General features: G+C 48.6%; 1 protein-coding gene across 5 annotated transcripts in view; it reads right to left on the bottom strand.

Annotated features, from left to right (window-relative positions):
- Nucleotides 1-19,063, bottom strand: part of PUDP (pseudouridine 5'-phosphatase) — a 463,943-nt gene that overhangs the window by 418,291 nt on the left and 26,589 nt on the right. For all 5 annotated transcript variants that reach the window (XR_002071974.2, XR_008418356.1, XR_008418357.1 and 2 more), the window contains exon 2: nucleotides 6,688-6,906. Coding sequence is in view for 1 of the 5 variants with exons in the window: in XM_019417777.2 (XP_019273322.1) it covers nucleotides 6,688-6,906 (219 nt within the window). In the remaining 4 variants the exon portion in view is untranslated. The remainder of the gene's footprint in view (nucleotides 1-6,687; nucleotides 6,907-19,063) is intronic.

Genomic DNA, 19,063 nt, shown 5'->3' on the forward strand with positions numbered 1-19,063 from the left:
CCCTTGGACTATAATCAGCCACGGCCCCTCGTTATGGGCCCAGGAAGGACAGGCCCTGCATCATATCAGGATCAGTTTCCTATGCTCTGGGCCCAGGGGGACACACCCCTGCATCATAATCATAGGCTGCTTCCCCTGGCAACCTGCCATCCATTCCTCCAATTTAACTTGCTAAATACCTGCGTGGGTTGCAGCTCTCACCTTGAAAGCATGAAAAAATGAACGCTGGTGAATTCATAATACACCCTCTCGACATGCAGTCTTCTTCTCTAAGAAGCTCAAGGTGACTTCCACAACCCAAAATACCCTACCAGAAAGTACGTTCAGAAAGAGAAGAGATAAAAGTCATCCAGGGCTATGTGACCAGCCACAGTTTAATAATGGGAACAAAGCAGTGAAGGAACAGAACGAACGCTGGGCTCTAGAAAAGAATGGTGGCCACTTTTTCTGAAAATAGTCACAGCACCCACGGCGGCTTCCAGGAGATCACGTTTCCAGTGCATTCCAGCTTTGGCTCAGGTAAAGGGCTGACGGGTGGGATGCAGGATGGAGAGAAGATGGGGGTGACGTAGAACCTGCCCTACTTGATTATTATTTTTGTGATTGGCACATTACAGAACAGAAACCCTACAGAGACGTGTGTTTCCAGATCAGGAGGTTTTCACAGAGGCTCTTCCTTCTTCCTACGGTCAGCAACACTTCTTCCTTCCCGCTTTTCTTCCCCTTCAGAATCAGTGTGATTTTTACTTGTGGTGTTGCACCCTAAGCCTGTCAGATTGTCAAGGTGGCATGTGGACCGCAGTCCCTGCTGTGACCCAGCATCCCAGTGTGCTGTGAGGTTTCTCTTATTGGTGTCATCTTGGCCTTTTCTTTATTGTCGGCAGTCTGCTCATGCTGAGCTCACCTCTCAGTCTGTGTGTGGTGTGGAAATGACCCCAAGATTACAAAGGGGCACTCTGGAATCACTGATATAAATACATACTCTCATCGGACAGGCTAAAGATCAGGGAAGTATACATGAAAGATCCTATATTGGAAAAGCAAGATTCGCAAAATCAGGAAATAGGTCCTTCTTAGCATTCTGGCCAAACTACCATGCTAGCTGATGAAGATATCATATTTCCTGGGTATTGCAGTAGAACATATCTCAAGTATGGCTAAGAATATAGGACAAAAATACAAGAAAGAAAAGCCCTTGAAAGGTTTGGGTGGATAAGAAAGAAAAAAGCTATTTGTGTGCTTATACATGACGGTGCTTGGTGTGTTAAACAATGAAAAATAATCCAGGTCAAAAATAACTGTTCAGACAAATATTTAGCTAGATTAACTAAAAACAAAACGAAACAAAACAAAAAAACAAAAAAAAAACAGAGAAGGCTCAAACAACTAAAATCAGAAATGAAAACAGGAGACATTAAAACCAGTGCCACGGGACGGGGAGGGGGGGGAAGGGGGTAGGTTTTAAAACAATAATATAAAAAAGTGTATGCCAACAAACTGGGTAACCTAGAAAAAAATGAATAAAGTGCTGGAAACAGAGACCCTATCAAGGTCAAATCAAGAAAGAGAAAGCCGGATCAGATATAAAACTAGTAAGAATATTCGTTCAGGAATCAGAAACTTCCCAACAAGAAAGAACCATCACTGGTGAAGTCTACCAAACAATTAAGGAGAAATTAACACCAATACTCCTCAAACTCCTCCAAAAACTGGAAGAGGAGGATACATACGCTCATTCTATGAGACCAAGCTTACCCTCACAGGAAAACCAGACAAAAACACTACAAGAAAATTATATACTGGTATCTGTAACGAATACTGATGCAGAAATACTCAACAAAATACTAGCAAACTGATTTCAGCAGCGTATTAAAAGGATTATACACTATGACCAAGTGGAGCTCATTCCTGGAGTATAAGGGGGTTCAACACACAAAAATCGATGTGATACACCATATTGGCAAAATGAAGGACAAAAGCCACATAAATTGGTATGGAAAATGCATCTGACAAAACTCAATACCTTTCCATCATATAAACAACTCAAACTGGGAAAAAGAAAACTAGGTAGGATAAAGCTAAAACTACCTCAACATAACAAAGGCCTTATATGAAAGCTCACAGATAACATCATACTTAATTAAAAAAAGATTGAAAGCTCTTCCTCTGAGATCAGGAACAAAAGAATGATGCTTTCTCTTGTCACTTCTATGCATAGTACTAGAAGTCCTAGCCAGAGCAATTAGGCAAGAAAAAGAAACAAGAGGCATCCAAATTGTAAAGGAAAAAGCAAAGTTATCTTTGTTCACAGATGGCATGATTCTCTTTGTAAAAAAAAAAACCTAAAGATTCCAAACACACACACAAAACTGTTAGAGTTAATAAACACATTCAACAACATGGCAGGAGACAAAAGTCAACATGCAAAAATCAGTTGCATTTCTATACAGTCACTGCGAACAATCTGAAAAGAAATTCAAAACAATTCCCTTTATAATACATCAAAAAAGAATACATTTTTTAAGACAGTGAAAGACTTGTACACTGTAACTATAAATCACTGCTGAAAAAAAGTAAAGACACAAATAATATGACAAACATCCCAAGTCATGAAGTAGAAAATCTGAGATTGTTAAAATGTCCACGCTACCCAAAGCAATATGCAGATTCTAAGCAATCAATACCAAAATCCTACTAACATTTTTTGCATAAATACAGAAATCCATCCTAAAATTTACCTAGACTCTCAAGGACTCTGAATAGCCATAAAAATACTGAAAAGGAAAGGACGCCTGGGTGACTCAGTCAGTTGTGTTGGACTTTGGCTCAAGTCATGATGTCGGGTTCACGAATTCGAGCCCCGCGTCAGGCTGTGTGCTGACAGCTGGGAGCCTGGAACCTGCTTCGGATTCTGTGTTTCCGTCTCCCTCTACCCCTCCGTACCCCGCTCGTGCTCTGTCTCTCTCTCTCAACAATAAATTGTTTTTAAAAAATTAAAATTAGGGGCGCCTGGGTGGCTCGGTCGGTTAAGCTTCCAACTTCGGCTCAGGTCATGATCTCACGGTCCGTGAGTTCGAGCCCCGCTTCGGGCTCTGTGCTGACAGCTCGAAGCCTGGAGCCTGTTTCGGATTCTGTGTCTCCCTCTCTCTCTGCCCCTCCCCTGTTCATGCTCTGCCTCTTTCTGTCTCAAAAATAAATAAACGTTAAAAAAATAAATAAAAAATAAAAAATTAAAAAATTAAAATTAAAAAAAAATACTGAAAAGGAAAAATAAAAGTTGGAGGTTTTGCACTTCTTGATTTGAAAACATAAAGTTATAACAGTCGAAGCAACGTGGTAGTGCCATACAGACCAACGGAACAGAACAGAAAGCACAGAAATAAACCCTCACACATAGGAGTGAATGATCTTAACAAGATGCATTCGTTAGGGAAATGGCGGTCTCTTCAACAAATTTCCACCAAATCGGGAATACGGGCTATCCACACGCAAAAGAATGAAGTCACACCCTTATCCTACATACAAAGATCAACTCAAAATTAAAGACCTAAGTAGAAAATTCTTAGAAGAAAACATGGTAAACGTTTATGAAGTTGGATTTTGTAATGATGTCTTGGATAGGACACCAAAAGCACAGGCAGTAAGAGCAAACATGGCAAAATGCAACTGCATGGGTGGCTCAGTCGGTTAAGCATCTAACTTCGGCTCAGGTGCTGGTTTCACGGTTTGTGGGCTCAAGACCCACGTGGGGCTCTGTGCTGACAGCTCAGAGCCTGGAGCCTGCTTCGGATTCTGTGTCTCCCTCTCTCGGCTGCTCCTTTGCTCGCACCCTGTCTCTCTCTTTCTCTCTCTCTCTCAAAAATAAACATTAAAAGAGATTTTTTTTTTTAATTCTGCACATCAAAGGACACAATCAAGATGGGGAAAAGCGCCACCCAGGAAATAGGAAACGTAAGAATTTGCAAAGCATATATCTGATAAGGGGTTTATCCAGAACACATAGAGGACTCCTACAATGTAACAACAACCCAACGTGAACCCTGTTTTAAAAACAAGCACAGTGGGCGCCTGGGTCGCTCAGTCGGTTGAGCGCCGACTTCGGCTCAGGTCACGATCTCGCGGTCCGTGAGTTGGAGACCCGCATCGGGCCCCTGTGCTGACAGCTCAGAGCCCGGAGCCTGTTTTGGATTCTGTGTCTCCCTCTCTCTGACCCTCCCCCATTCATGCTCTGTCTCTGTCTCAAGGATAAATAAAAACGTTAAAAAAAAAAAAATTTTTTTAAAAATTAAATTAAAAAAAAAATAAAAAAAAAAAAATAAATAAAAACGAGCACAGGACTAAACAAACATTTCTCCACGGAAGACACGAAAGCAGCCAAAGCCTATGAGCTGATGCCCTGCATCCGTCAACCTCAGAGACATGCAAATCAAAAGGACAGTGAGTCGATACCTCTCATTTCTTCGGGTGGCTACAAACAGCAGCAAGCAAGACCCACAGAAAACAACACGTGTTGGTGAAAATGCAACAGTTGTGGACAGTCGGAGGGAGGACAGCATGGTCCAGCCACTCAGGAAAACAGTCTGGCGGTTCCTCAGGAGACTGACCACAGAACTGCCATATAATCTGCCAATCCCACTTCTGGCTATGGAACCACAAAAACCGAAATCACGGTCTCAGACAGATAGGTGTACCCCAATGTGCACAGCAGCATTATTTGCAACAGCCACAGAGAGAAAACAACTCAAATGAGTGTCGCCAGATGCGTGGATAAACACACACACACAAAAAAAGGCTGGGGGGGTTGGGGGGAGCGGAAATCCTGTCACATGCTCCAACTTGAAAAAAGTGAGGACGTTATGCCAAGTTCGAAAAGCCAGTCACAAAAGGACAAACCCTGTGTGTGTCCTCCTATATGAGGTACCTAGAATACACACAGACACAAGGCACAGAGACAGACAGAACGTAGAATCATGGTTCCAGAGGTGGACGGAGGGCCGAATGGGGACTTCGTGCTTCATGGGGACACAGATTCTGTTCTGCAAGATGAAGAAGTTTTAGACATGGCTGCTGGGGACCGTGGCCCAACAGTGTGAACCTACTTAGCACCCCCAGACTGGACACTGACAGACGGATGACACGTAACTTTTATCCTGTGTGTCTCTTACCAGGATTAATACGAATGAACTGCCTGGATGTGTTTCATCATTAAGGCTCGTCAGGGAAACTCACTGTGCAAAGTTACAGACGGTGCATATGACAGAGCTTGTACCCATGCCTGAGGGTCAGATGTATGTGTCATCCAAGCAAAGCCCACGTGGTTACTATGTGACACATCACTGGGATTAGCACAGCCTTACAGGAAAATTCTCTAGTTCCAGGGAACAGTCAGTTTGCACTTTTGGATATATGTATAAATATTAAAAAAAAAAACAAAAAACCACGCATTCCATCGATACAATTTTAAACCCAAAATTACTGCAGTGACTACAATTTTTTTTTTCTCCCCTCATATCAGGTCTTCTTCCAAAGATGGAGTGTTCACCTTTCTTTCTGGAAGACTCTTAAAAGAGCACTCCATTTTTAAGCATCTTTCAGCCCTGTAATCTAGAACATTCTTGACCTTCTCACTTTGAGCAAGAAACAGCAGGCAATTCAGTTTTGATCGATCCTTAGCTAACAAGCCCCAAGGGAGAAAAGTTATCTTTGCTTTCAAAGGAAAACAAGTAAAGAAAGGGGTGAAGGGCATAGAAACAGACATGTTGAAAATGAATTATGCCTTTAACTTAAAAAAAAAAAACTTAAGCTTCTTGGGCGAGATTTAGCTGGTTTAGCATTAATTTGCTAAAGTTTAAATATTCACTGAAACAATCCTGTACCTGGTTTTGAACAGGAAAAGGCACGGCTACCTACTAAACTCTGAAGCAATCCTGTCTTGAATATAATCTTTAGATATTATTGAAATATGGGCTCCTGGGTGGCTCGGTCGGTTGGGCGTCCGACTTCGGCTCAGGTCATGATCTCACGGTTTGTGGGTTTGAGCTCCGCGTCGGGCTCTGTGCTGACAGCTCAGAGCCTGGAGCCTGCTTCGGACTCTGTGTCTCCCTCTCTATACCCCTCCTCCGCTCACACACTGTCTCTCTCTCTCTCTCCCAAATATAAATAAACATTTTTAAAAAATTATTAAAAAAAAAAGGTACAGGGGTGCCTGGGTGGCTCAGTGGGTTGAGCGTCTGACTTCAGCTCAGGTCATGATCTCGCAGTCTGTGAGTTCGAGCCTGTCGTCGGGCTCTGTGCTGACAGCTCAGAGCCTAGAGCCTGGAGCCTGCTTTGGATCCTGTGTCTCCCTGAGCATCCCCTGCTTCCGTGCTGTCTCTCTCCCTCAAAAATAAATAAACATTAAAAAAAAAAAAAAAAAGAAACAAATACTGTTCAAACATTTTTGAACCTCAAGAAGGGAATGTTATGTTATTTTTAAAAGCCCCTGAAAAGACGAGATGGAATCGTAGCACGTGATTGAGCAAACTCTCTCCGGACGACCTGTGAGCCTCTAACAAGAAGAGCTGTTTCTGAGAAGGTCTGGAGACAGAAGCCGTCACTCCCCAAGGCCTGCACTGGCCGCCGTCTGTGACTTACAAGGACACCGCGAACGCGCACACATGTAACCCCGTAGCTGGGAGGGGGCGGTACCTGGCATGAGGGCGGCCGTGGAGAACACCTCTTTCAACTTCGTCTGGCTTTCCTCCAGCAGCTGCTCTTTGGTCATCGGCAGCTGCAGGACGTCTATTATGATCTGTGCCGCCTCTGATGCCTTCTTTCCCATAACAAGGGACTTGACGTCCCAACTGTATTTCTTTCCGTAGCGATCACATATTTCTTGGAACACCACCGAATACAGCCGTTCGGTATCTGCAGGAACAAAGACACGGCAATGCTTAGGGTGCGTGCTGCGTGAACACGGACCCTATCAGATAAGCACGTGGGGTGCAGTGTAGGCCAGCGGTGTGGAGTGATACGGGAGTGCTGGAAACCGCACAGGTCATGCCGCGGGAGCAACGGCCTGGCTGCCTGCTGTCTGTTTGCTGGAGCGTCTTTGCAGCCATGATCTGGAAAGTGACAACACGGGAACGGAAGTAAGCCCTCGTTGTGGTTAAAGGGTCTCCGACATAAACGTGTGTGTATTTGAGCCGAAATGTGCACATGGGTGGTGACATCTGTGTGCCATCACGTGACACCGTCCCTGGGACAGAAGCTGCCTCTAGAGGGCAGAACATGACGGTTGTGTGAACGGCCCTCTGCAGGGGGGGGGGGGGGGGGGGGGGGACACACATCCACTGTCCCTGGGTCTGTCCTCACTGCAGGGGCGCCTGGCCATGGGGGCCACTGAGAAGCTCCCGCATGAGAACGGAACAGCCTGTACAGGCCTGTGTTTCCCCTCCTTTCTCACACTGCACGTCTCAGCGCTTCTGACGCCTGCTGTGTGCGTGGGTGTGGAGGGGGTCTTCCCCACAGCACACAAGTCCGTGACACCAGCCGGGATCCCACAGTTCAACTCAATTCGGACAGCGTATACAGAGGCAGGTCCCACATGTAACGGGCAGTCCCAAAGTGCAAGGACACAACAGCTCACACCAGTCAGACTGGCTGTCACCAAAAATGTTAACAAGCATTGGTGAAGATGTGGAGAAAACAGAACCCTCGTGCACCGTTGGTGGGAATGCAAACTGGTGCAGCCACTGTGGAAAACAGTATGGAGGTTCTTAAAAAAGAACAGGATGTCTACACAGTCCAGCAATCCTACTTGTGAGTATTAATCTGAAAAAATAAAAACGCTAGTTCAAAACAACATCTGTACCCCTATGTTCAGTGCAGCATTGTTTACAACAGCCAAGATACAAAAGCAGCCTAAGTGCCCATCTGTATCTGAATGGGTAGAGATGTGGCATATATAACAAAATACTTCCTGGCCATCAAAAAGAAGAAGGAGGAGGAGGAGGAGGAGGAGGAGGAGGAGGAGGAGGAGGAGGAGGAGGGGAAGGAGGAGGAGAAAGAGAAGAAGGAGAAGAAAACCAAGAAGAGGGGTGCCTGGGTGGCTCAGTTGGTGAAGCGGCCGACTTCAGCTCAGGTCATGATCTCACTGTTCGTGGGTTCAAGCCCCGTGTCGGGCTCTGTGCTGACAGCTCAGAGCCTGGAGCCTGTTTCAGATTCTGTCTCCCTCTCTCTCTCTGCCCCTCCCCTGCTCACACTCTTGTCTCTCTCTCTCTCTCTCAAAAATAAACACTAAAAAATTAGCCAAAAAAAAGAAGAAATCTTGCCATTTGCGAAAACATGGACAGACTACACGGTGTTATGCAAAGTCAGACAAATACAGGTATTATAGAATTTCCTTTATATGTGGAATTTCGGAAAGAGAAGAGAAAACAAAGGAAACAGACTCTTAAATACAGAGGACAGAGGGGCGCCTGGCTGGGTCAGTCAGTTAAGGGTCTGCCTGCTGATTTCAGCTCGGGTCATGATCTCACAGTTCGTGGGATCGAGCCCTGTGTCAGGCACTGTGCCCACAGCGCAGAGCCTGCTTGGGATTCTCTCTTTCTGTCTCTGCCTGACTGTGCCCTGCTGTCTCTCTCTCTCTCCAAATAAATAAATATTTACAAAAATTTAAATACAGAGAACTGGTGGTCACCAGCGGGGAGGTGGGTGGAGCGAAACAGATGAAGAGGGTTCAGAGGTAGAAAGTTCAGTTATGAGATAGGCAAGTGGTCCCCCATGGGGAATACAGTCAAACATCGTGTAATAACTGCATGGTGATAGATGGAAACCGCACCTATCATGGGGATCATTTTGTAATAGATAAAAATATAGAATCACTATGATGTACACCTAAAACTAACAGGACAGACGTTGTGCATTCAACCGAAACTAACAGGACATTGTGTACTGGTTGTATTTAAAAGAGAAGGGGCTCAGTCCCACAAGCCTGTCCCCAACTCCTACCTCAACACCAATCCCAAGTCTCTGTGGTCACCTGTGCTTCCGACCAAGCTGCTATAGATGGGAGGGTCCCATGAGCCCCTCTTGGGTTCCACTGATTTGCTCCCAGAGCTCAGGAAAACAGTTTACTTACTGCTCCGCGGCGTATTGTAAAAGGATATGACAAAGGACACATAGGAACATCCACGAGGAACAGATGTGTAGGGCCAGGTGTGCAGGGAAGGGCGTGGAGCTCCCCCCATCCTCCAGTGTGCCATTCTCCTGGCCCCTTGACGTGCTCTACAGTCAGGAAGCTCTCAGGACATGCGTAATCGGGATTGAGGTGAAGCCTTTGTGACGGACGCATGAGGTTATCAACCCCTCTGCCAGCCCTGGTCCCCTGACTACACGATGGGGATGCAATCAAAGCTCCGAGGTTGCCAGCGTGGGTTGGACTTTCTGCTGACCAGCCTCCCATGCAGGAGCCCACCCAGGATTGTCTCCATAGAGCAGAAGATGCTCCTGTCACCCAGGGAACAACAAGGAATGTAGGAGCTGTGTGAGGAAGCAGGCTCAGAGAGCAAACACTAGAAACAAAGATGCTCCAGGGGCACCTGGGTGGCTCAGTCGGTTGGGCGTCCGACTTCGGCTCAGGTCATGATCTCACGGTTCATGGAGTTCAAGCCCCACGTCGGGCTCTGTGCTGACAGCTCGGAGCCTGGAGCCTGCTTCCGATTCTGTCTCCTCTCTCTGCCCCTCCCCTGCTCGTGTGCTGTCTCTCCAAAATAAATAAACATTTTAAAAAATTTAAAGAACAAAGATACACCTAGTGATCGTATTAGTTAGGACGTTTCGGGGGCTTTAGAAACCCAGTGCCTGTACCTGGGAGCAGAGACCAGTGTATCTATTTCCCATTATTTCACGAGGCTGTATCATGTCATGGTGAAAGGCCACTCCGGGAATTGGATCCTGGTTGGGGAGTTTTTACCAGTAAAGCCTCAGACAACTGAGTTAGCATCCCGGGGCCTCTTGAGGTTAACAAGCGTTGAATTGTATGACTGGTAATAATTATAGTGTTACCGCTAACACGTACTATGTTGTAAATTAGACACAGCATGATAAATGGTACCTGCTCCATTTATACTTATCTACGCTTACGTCCTTACATGTTGAATAATTGCATAGTGTTAATAGTAGCGATACTAGGTGCGCCCGGGGGCTCAGTCGGTTGAGCGTCAGGCTTCGGCCCAGGTCATGATCTGGTGGTTCATTAGTTCGAGCCCTGCATCAGGCTCTGTGCGGACAGCTCGGGGTCTGGAACCTGCTTTGGATTCTGTGTCTCCCTCTCTCGCTGCCCTTCCCCCACTCCAGCTCTGTCTCTCTCTCTCAAAAACACACAAACACTTAAAAAAAAGCCAACACTATCTGCGTCTCAGGGAGGGCTCCTTAATGCTGGAGCGTCATCCCTGTGTCCAGTGTGGACCCGGGTAGAAAGGTCAGGTCGCTGAAAGGCCAGCTAACGCCTCCGCGGCCTGCCGGAACACAGCATTTCCGGTGCACGGTGGTCCCCGCGATCTCGTGAACGTCTGGCAAAGGCAAGCCAGACGTTGGAGGAGCAGGGACGCCACAGGCGGCTGCGTGCGTTTTGGAGACGCTGAGCCCAGGTGCCCAGAGGAAAGCAGAGTTTGCGAGGAGGCCTACACAGCACGTCGCCATCTGCTTGGGAGCCAGCATCTGCAAACCTAGCACCCGCAGCGGTGAGGAAAATGGGGAGCGGGAGAGGTCTGTGCGTGGCCATGCTGGAACGCAGGACTCAATACACACATCTAGACCTAGGTACGTTCACACGCGTGTGCACGTACGCGCGCCCAGCTGTACACACGTCTAGACATACATACGTTCACACGCCTAGACGTACGTACGTTCGCGTGCGTGTTCACGTACGCGCGCCCAGCTGTACACGTCTTCACGTACGTACCTTCGCGCGCGTGTTCACGTATGCGCGCCCAGCTGTACACACATCTAGACATACATACGTTCACACGCCTAGACATACGTACGTTCGCGCACGTGTTCACATACACGCGCCCAGCCGTACACACATTTAGATGTACGTACGTTCGCACGCGTGTTCACGCACACGTACGCGCGCCCAGCCGTACACACGTCTAGACGTACATTCGCACGTGTGTGCACACACAAGTACGCGCTACCAGCCGTACACACGTCTAGACGGATGTACATTCGCACACGTGTTCACCCACACGTACGCGCGCCCAGCCGTACACACGTCTTGACGTACGTACCTTCGCACGCGTGTTCACGTATGCGCGCCCGGCTGTACACACGTCTAGACATACATACGTTCACACGCCTAGACATACGTACGTACACGCGCCCAGCCGTACGCACATTTAGATGTACGTACGTTCACACGCGTGTTCACGCACACGTACGCGCGCCCAGCCGTACACACGTCTAGACGTACATTCGCACGTGTGTGCACACACGTACGCACGCCCAGCCGTACACACATCTAGACGTACATACGTTCACACGCGTGTTCACGTACGCGCGCTAAGCCGTACACACCTCTTGACGTACCTACGTTCGCGCGTGTGTTCACGTACAAGTACACGCACAGCCGTACACGTGTCTAGACGTACGTACGTTCGCACGCCTGTTCACGCACACGTACACGCGCACAGCCGTGTTCAAACGCGAGGCTGCGCAGGAGAGAAGAAGGGGCAGAACCCGGGCAGAAAGATGCAGGTCCTGCTCGGGGGCGTCTGGGTAAAGCAAGTGGATGACGATGAAGAGGAGAGCGCGGAGGAAATAATAATCCCCAAGCCAGAAACGACACGGTGGCCTCCGAAAACGCTTTCAGCAGTGTGCACTTAAAGCCGCGTGTCAGAGCTTTTAACTCAACAAGACGCCGAGCTGCGGGATTACCTATCTGTAGGGGGCTGGGCAGACCACTCTTGTTCACAGTTTGGACAAAATCATCCCAAAGTCCGGGTGAAGAAGCGAGGCTCTAAACAAGTCATTAGAGTCCTCACATCCGAGCCTGCCTTCGCTGGCTCATGACACCAGGCTTCCAAGCAAAGGGACGGTGTTCTGAAAGGGGAAAGAAATCCCTAAAAGGAGCATAAAAAGCAGCAGGGCAAGTGTCAGGTGCGTGAGCTCTGCTGTGCACAAGCGAGCCCGGGCCAACGCGTTCAACTCACGCGTCTGTTATTTTTCGGGAGAACAGCACCGTAACGCGTTACAGCCGCAGAAGTTGCTGCCCAACTGAGGAGTGTGGGAAAGGCGTGCTTTGCAAAGCACAAACCGCCCTGTCTGCGCAAGACAGAGCCCAGAGCCTGGGCACCACTGCTGGGCACGGGCTGCAGGTGAGGCCATCAGCTGAGCGGTGACAGGTGGGCTTCAGACCAGAGACCGGAACCCGGCAAACGGGCGCAGTGGCCAGAAGGCGGGTGTCATCGCAGACAGCGGGCTGCCCTCCCGGGGACACATTCAAGCCTAAATTCACAGAGCTGCAGCTGAAGGCGTGTCTACACCTCACGTGCAGCAAGTCTGGCGTGGAGACCCTGCTGGCCTGCACGGGGGTCTCTGACACCAAGGTTCTGCGCTGGTAACGTGGTCACTGTCATCTTTTCATCCCTGAGAACGTATTTACATGTTTGCCGGCTCGACCCCTGGCTCCCAGAGGACGGTGACGCTTTGCATTTTACCCCATAAAGAGACGCCCCATAAAGGGTGTCTCTCCACGTCTCCGACGCAGGGAGCTGCACCCCAGCCTGCAAACGAGCACCTAATTCCAGTTTTAGAACAAGAACTTGCACTGCTTCATAGCAAAACACCTTAACCCATGTGTCACGGACGAGCATGCTGAGCCCTGATTTCTCCGCCCACCCCCGTTGTCGTTTCCAGCCCACAGCTGGAATGAAGTATTGGGAGAAATTGTGGAGATCAGCAATCTCAAAGTTGAGCAGTAAAGTCCCAGCTCGGCCACATGTTAGCTGCCAGTCCTGGGACGGGTCTCTTAGCCTTCCAGACTTGTAGTGTCTTCCCCAGGGAGCGGTGGCACACTGCCAGGGCTGGCCTGCGGGGCTGGGTGTGACAAGACTCCCGCTGTGGGAGGTCCCTGGGTTTCAGACCCCGCCCTGCACTTCACAAGTCAGTGAAATCTTCTAACAGGTGCTCAGCCGTTGGCCGGTCCTCGGGTTACCGACCTGTAGAATGGGGATGGTAAGGGGGATGGTTGCGTCACTCAAGTACAATAGTCCATGCTGAGCTGTGAGTGCAGTGGCTGGCTGGGCAAACTCCAGCATCATCGTCTGGAACCCCCTTGGGGGTGGGGGTGGGGGACACCTGCCTGGCACCTGCGTGTCTGAGTTCCGAGACCACAAGAGCTGCTTTCTCTGCACGGCAAAACCTCTTTAATCTGAGAAGCCACACTGCCTCCTGCAAAATATTTTACATAATAACAAAACACCAAACCACTAAGTATCTGCAGTGCACTTACAAGACGGTGACACCTTCCTCCAGGCATATGGAGCCAGCTTCATACACCTGTTAAGTACCTGCCCGGCTGGGTACACAAACATGAGCTCTCACGTACAATCGCTTCATCCATTCGCTTCTGCAGTGAAAAGTCTGCATTTAGCAGCAAAACCTGACCTGGACTGGCACGAGGGGTGGGGGGACTGTTTATTATTTATCACAGTGCGAATATTCACACACTTCTCTATAGAAACACCTGTGGGTTTGCTCACGGGTCCTGCCCCAGACACTGCCGTACTGAGAGCGTGTATCTCAGGGAACATGTGCATTGTAATGTTTTTAAATTTTTTTTTTTCTTAACATTTATTTATTTTTGAGACAGAGAGAGACAGAGCATGAACGGGGGAGGGGCAGAGAGAGAGGGAGACACAGAATCTGAAACAGGCTCCAGGCTCTGAGCTGTCAGCACAGAGCCTGACGCGGGGCTCGAACCCACGGACCGCGAGATCATGACCTGAGCCGAAGTCGGATGCTTAACCAACCAAGCCACCCAGGCGCCCCTGTAATGTTTTTTAACACCGGTAACTTAAAAACCGAGATACGACTGGCTCCACGAGTTTCGGAAAAGGGATTCTGACCCACATCGATTACTGCTTGCCAGGCAGTCATACCTTGCATACCCTGAACACTACAACAAAGCCACATAATGCTTTTTCCAGACTTCATGTGTCTCCAGAATAGTCATACTTTGATGATTTCCAATTACAAAAAGGGGGCAGGGGGTGATCAACAGCCAGTGATTTGTGTGATATGACAGATAGGTGGGTGTCCTGAAGATATGAATACCTTTTCAGATGGGAGAGCCCAGCCTCAGTGAAGACGAAACGGTCCCAATCGAAGACGGGAGGACTGAGGAACTGCAGCAGTGTTTCTGAATGCAGAGGACGGTACGCATTTTAACGGTGACACAGCTTTAATGACAAATACTCAGTGTACGATGCCATTTGATGTAAGTGGACGTGTCCTCTTCCTAAGCTGTTTTGATAGCATGTTGGAGGTGATCTGTAGTTGATGACCAGATATTCTGGAGAGTCAGAAATTGGGGGCGGGCCCTGCAGGGTGAGTTTTAGAAGGCACCCCCGGGGAAGTCGCGACTGTGCTAGAGTGGAAAGCCACAGAGCTGACGTACTGTTTTTACTGAAGCCCTGTGCTCTACAAAGCCGCTGGTTTTAAAAACGGCTCACCTTTGAGGCGACTGGTTGGCTCAGTCGGTCAAGCATCCGACTTTGGCTCAGGTCATGATCTCACGATTCTGGAGTTCGAGCCCCGTGGAGGGCTCAGAGGCTGGAGCCTGCTTTGGATTCTGTGTCTTCCTCTCTCTGTCTGCCCCTCCCGTGCTCACACTTTGTCTCTCTTTCTCTCTCAAAAATAAACATTAAAAAAAAATTGTTAATGGAATACCTTTAAGAAAAGCTTAACTTCAATAATGACATATATAGATTTATTAGTAGAAATTAAGGGGGAAAAATCAGTTATGACCTTAATCCTAACGTTTACATTTCCTCTCTATAGTATATACTATTACTACTTAAACCTTCCTTTCTTTTCCTATTCCTCTGACAACAGATGAGATCTATGTTAATACGTTTTTAGTGAAAGCAAGAGTTTTTAAATAAGAAGCAAATGAATATGCCCCATTCTTTCCAAAGTCAACAGCAGCAAATGAGTCCAATTAATTAGAGTTGTCGGTTAATCGGAGTTAATTGGGCACCAGCAGAGGGGAGAGGAGACGGCCAGGGGACCGTGCACAGCACAGTTTCACAGGGCAAGGGCGCACCTCCTTTGAAAGGACATCTAACAAGCTACTGTTTCTTTTCAAGAATAAAAATATGGGCAGCTTAGTGGAACATACTCTACTGAAAGAAGGAGTTAAGTGGCTCATTGTTCTCTTAACTGGCAACCAAGAAAACAATGTCTAGCACTGAGACCAGCAAACATGAAGCCACAGTTGTTGCTGGTGGCCCTGTTTGGAGAACAGCTACTCTCATGCTCGCATCTGGCACACACATGCCCTAGGGTGGACCTGGTTCCCCCGAGCGAAAGCGTCGGCAGCCCCATGAAGGTCATCGCTGCATAAGAGGAGTCCTTTTCCACAAGTGGACTACTGGGTCAGTGGCACAGCGATCTGAAACCCTGAGCTGTTAAGGTCATGGCCTGGAAACACAGTGATTCACAGGGGACAGGAGCTGAGTTATCTGAGAGCGCTGGATGTGGTATCTAGCTTGCCTTGGGCTTTTCTTGACTTCTTACGGCAGCCGAGCTTGCTTCATCATTCCTAGAACCCTAAAGGCAAAAGCTGTGCCGTGAGGCCATTGCAGGCAGCAGGTGCTAAGGGCAATTCTTTATGCTGCTGGCACAGGGCACCCGGCCCACGTCCTGCCCACCCTGCTATCATGGGGCTCCAATGGGCTCCGGGCACGCTCCTGCTGGCCCAGCTTGGTCTCAGTCAATCCACTGGCCAGACCAGCCGCCGTGGAGAGTCATGGCCCACGCAAGCCATGTCCTTGCACGGGCCAGCATCTGCTGAGAGCAGCGGTCGCCCTAGGCGTAGTAGGAAGGCACTGTTACCTGGAGGGCGACCAAGAAAGTGTGAAAACACCACTCTCACGGACTTGGCGAGGGAAGGAAGGAAGAGGCACTCCTGCAGTTTCAAAGTCCTGAAGGACAAAGGGAAGTGTGGAAGCCAATGAAGACCCTTGGATGAGACCGAGCAGGGGTGGCTCACTCAGAGCTGGGCACAGGGAAGCTGCAGGGGGGAGGAGGCAGAGCAGGGGGTCTATGCAGAAGCAGGGCAGGCTATGTGACAGGTCTGGGGGGCACATCTGGCCTTTGGGGTTGGTCCTGTGCTGAAAGCTGGCGGTCAGTGAGGACAGAGTGGTGGGGACCAGTGACTTCCACAGAGGGCGTGCTCTGGCCCCCAGGAAAGCTGCCGGGGACGCTGAGGGCCGGGGCTCTGCCGTCACATTCGTCCCGGGCAGTGTCGGCACCCTGCTGTCCTATGCGTAAGGTGGCAGTTAGCTGCCTGCCATTTCGCTCTTGCTCAGTATCCCCCAGGCTGCTGTCGTCTGCCCCTGGACCGTCACCCATGATGGAGAAGGAAGAACGGGCAACCGCGAGGGGGCAGGTATCTCCATCTTAAGTCCACGAGATGCCCACGTGGAAAGCCACCTGGTGAGCTGTGAAGGGGTGGGAGCCGTGCCGGCTGGCCCCAGACATTCAAGTCCCATTAAAGGAAACAGTCACCGAGCCAGTCAAAAATCGGGGACCACGGGCCCTACGTGGCTGCCGACAGCCTGCCCTCACATGTCGTCCTGGATACCCGGCAATCCACAAGCCAACCTGTACCACGTTCCCGGGCAGGCGGTGGGGCCACACGCACTGCCTAGCGCGGTTCTCCTCGCTCCCTAGAGCACCTCTTCACACAGGAACTCCTCTGAGCCCTGCGTTAGTCGCGGCCCTTCGGAGGGAAATACCCCACCGTCTGCATAGCAACAAGGAGGGAAACACCCCACCGTCTGCACAGCAACAAGGAGGGAAACACCCCACCGTCTGCGCAGCAACAAGGAGGGAAACACCCCACGGTCTGCACAGCAACAAGGACCCTGTACGAGGGTGAGGAAGCGTTCACGAGGGACTGAGACAGTCAGGACACAAGGTGGCGTAAAGACGTGCGGGCTTGCACACACACGGATTCACGTCTGAGCCTCTGCCCAGTAACCCCATTCTCACATGGCTCTTACCCTGCTGTGCACCGAGGGGATGGACCTTTGTGGGAAACGCTGCAGCACAGGACGCTGGGTCCAAACAAAAGCCAGGGGGTAGGAAAGGCGCCTAACAGTCCAAAGGGAAAAAAAAGAAAAGAAACTTTGTAAAAATCCGCTGCAGTGGAGGGGGGGCACCTGGGTGGCTCCGTCAGTCAAGCGTCTGACTCTTGGTTTCGCTCAGGTCAGGATCTCACGGTTCGTGAGTTCCAGCACATCGGGCTCTGCACAGATGTCACTGAGCTTGCTTCTGATTTTCTCTCTCCGTCCCTCCCGATTCTCTCTCTTTCAAAATTAATAAATAAGCTTAAAAAAAAAAATCTAGTGCAGCACAAAGCACAGACAGAAACAATGTTCTTTCAGGATTCCCACAAATCTTTACAGAAATCTTCCATTAAAAAACAGCAGGTTACAAACCACAATAAGCTACAAAACTACCTTGTTTCATATTTAGTTGTAGTGTTGGCTTGTTTTGCTTAATTACGTGTGACCCAAAAATATTACTTGCTCCCTGCTCCTCGCGGCCCCCCCAGCTATTATTTTCATTTATGCTTTGCATACCATGGAGAAAAAAAGAAAAAAACAAAACTGTAATGATATACAGGAGAACCCAAAGCAACGTAAAATTGATTTTTTTCCTCCAAATTAAAAGTAAGCCAAAGTTTCAAATGACTGAGCACAGAGGTTCTTCTGGACCAAATATTTATAAATTGGAAACATCTTTTGTTATAAAAATACATATGACATGCAACACTCAACAGAATCCTACATGAACAATCTTAAGAACCAGACATCGATCTTCGGAATACAGAAAGGGCATATGCTTGAAATGCAATCGATTCGATTAAGCAAATATTTATTGGGCACCTACTATGTGATAGGACCTCAGAAAAACGTGATAATTGAGGCCAAAACAGTCCCTGCTATAAGTGAAATAAACCTGTGATGAGAACCAAACGGCTCATTAATGCCTGGTGAACAAACAAAGGAGCAGTCAAACACCCGCAAAGGTAGGGGAAACTTTGCAAAAAGAATGAGAAAATGCCAGTATATAAATCTGAGTATTTCTCAAGACCTACTGAAATACTGCCCTCGGCCAACGGCAATGACCTGGTAGCCAAGAAAGGTCGTCTGAGAGCAGCAAGCAGAGGTTAGCAGCGGGCCTCCTAGCAGTATGGGCAGGAGAAGGAAAACGAGAGCCTGGCAGGAGGGAAATCGAGAGCCTAGGAGGAAGGAAAACGAGAGCGTAGAGGAAGGAAATCGAGAGCCTAGCAGGAACGGAAGGACGGTGATCTGTTCTCCAGCCAAGACTGCAGGTTCCTACAGGCCGAGGGCAGTTAAACACTCTCTCCCGCGTCCACGCTTTCTACAGATGGGAGAGGCTTGCATAGTCTCTGTGGCAGCTAGTTAACCTTTACAAACGAGCCTACACGTAAAAGGTAGCGCTTCCTTGTGTTTAGGGATGTAAAAGAGGGAAATGAATAATTAACAAGCATGAAATTATGAGTCGTGGTAATTTTTGCTTCATTTTGGAAGCTTGCTTGCCCTAGCAGGCTTAGAGAAAAGTACTTAAGAGTTTTTGATGTATCGCTTCCCGTGGCTATAAGCTATCAGTTTTGAACCGTAAAGGAGTAATAATAACTGTGATTGCTTAAAATAAAGACCAGTAATGATCATTTGTGTGATCCCCTGTGAAGTAAAAACCTTTGATTAGCATTTGGCATGATTCACTGGCATTATCGATTATTCCACTTAGTGTGTATGGGGAT

Source organism: Panthera pardus, unplaced genomic scaffold (genome assembly GCF_024362965.1).
Source record: "Panthera pardus isolate Hobbes unplaced genomic scaffold, ASM2436296v1 HiC_scaffold_27, whole genome shotgun sequence".
In the NCBI taxonomy this organism is placed as follows: domain Eukaryota; kingdom Metazoa; phylum Chordata; class Mammalia; order Carnivora; family Felidae; genus Panthera; species Panthera pardus.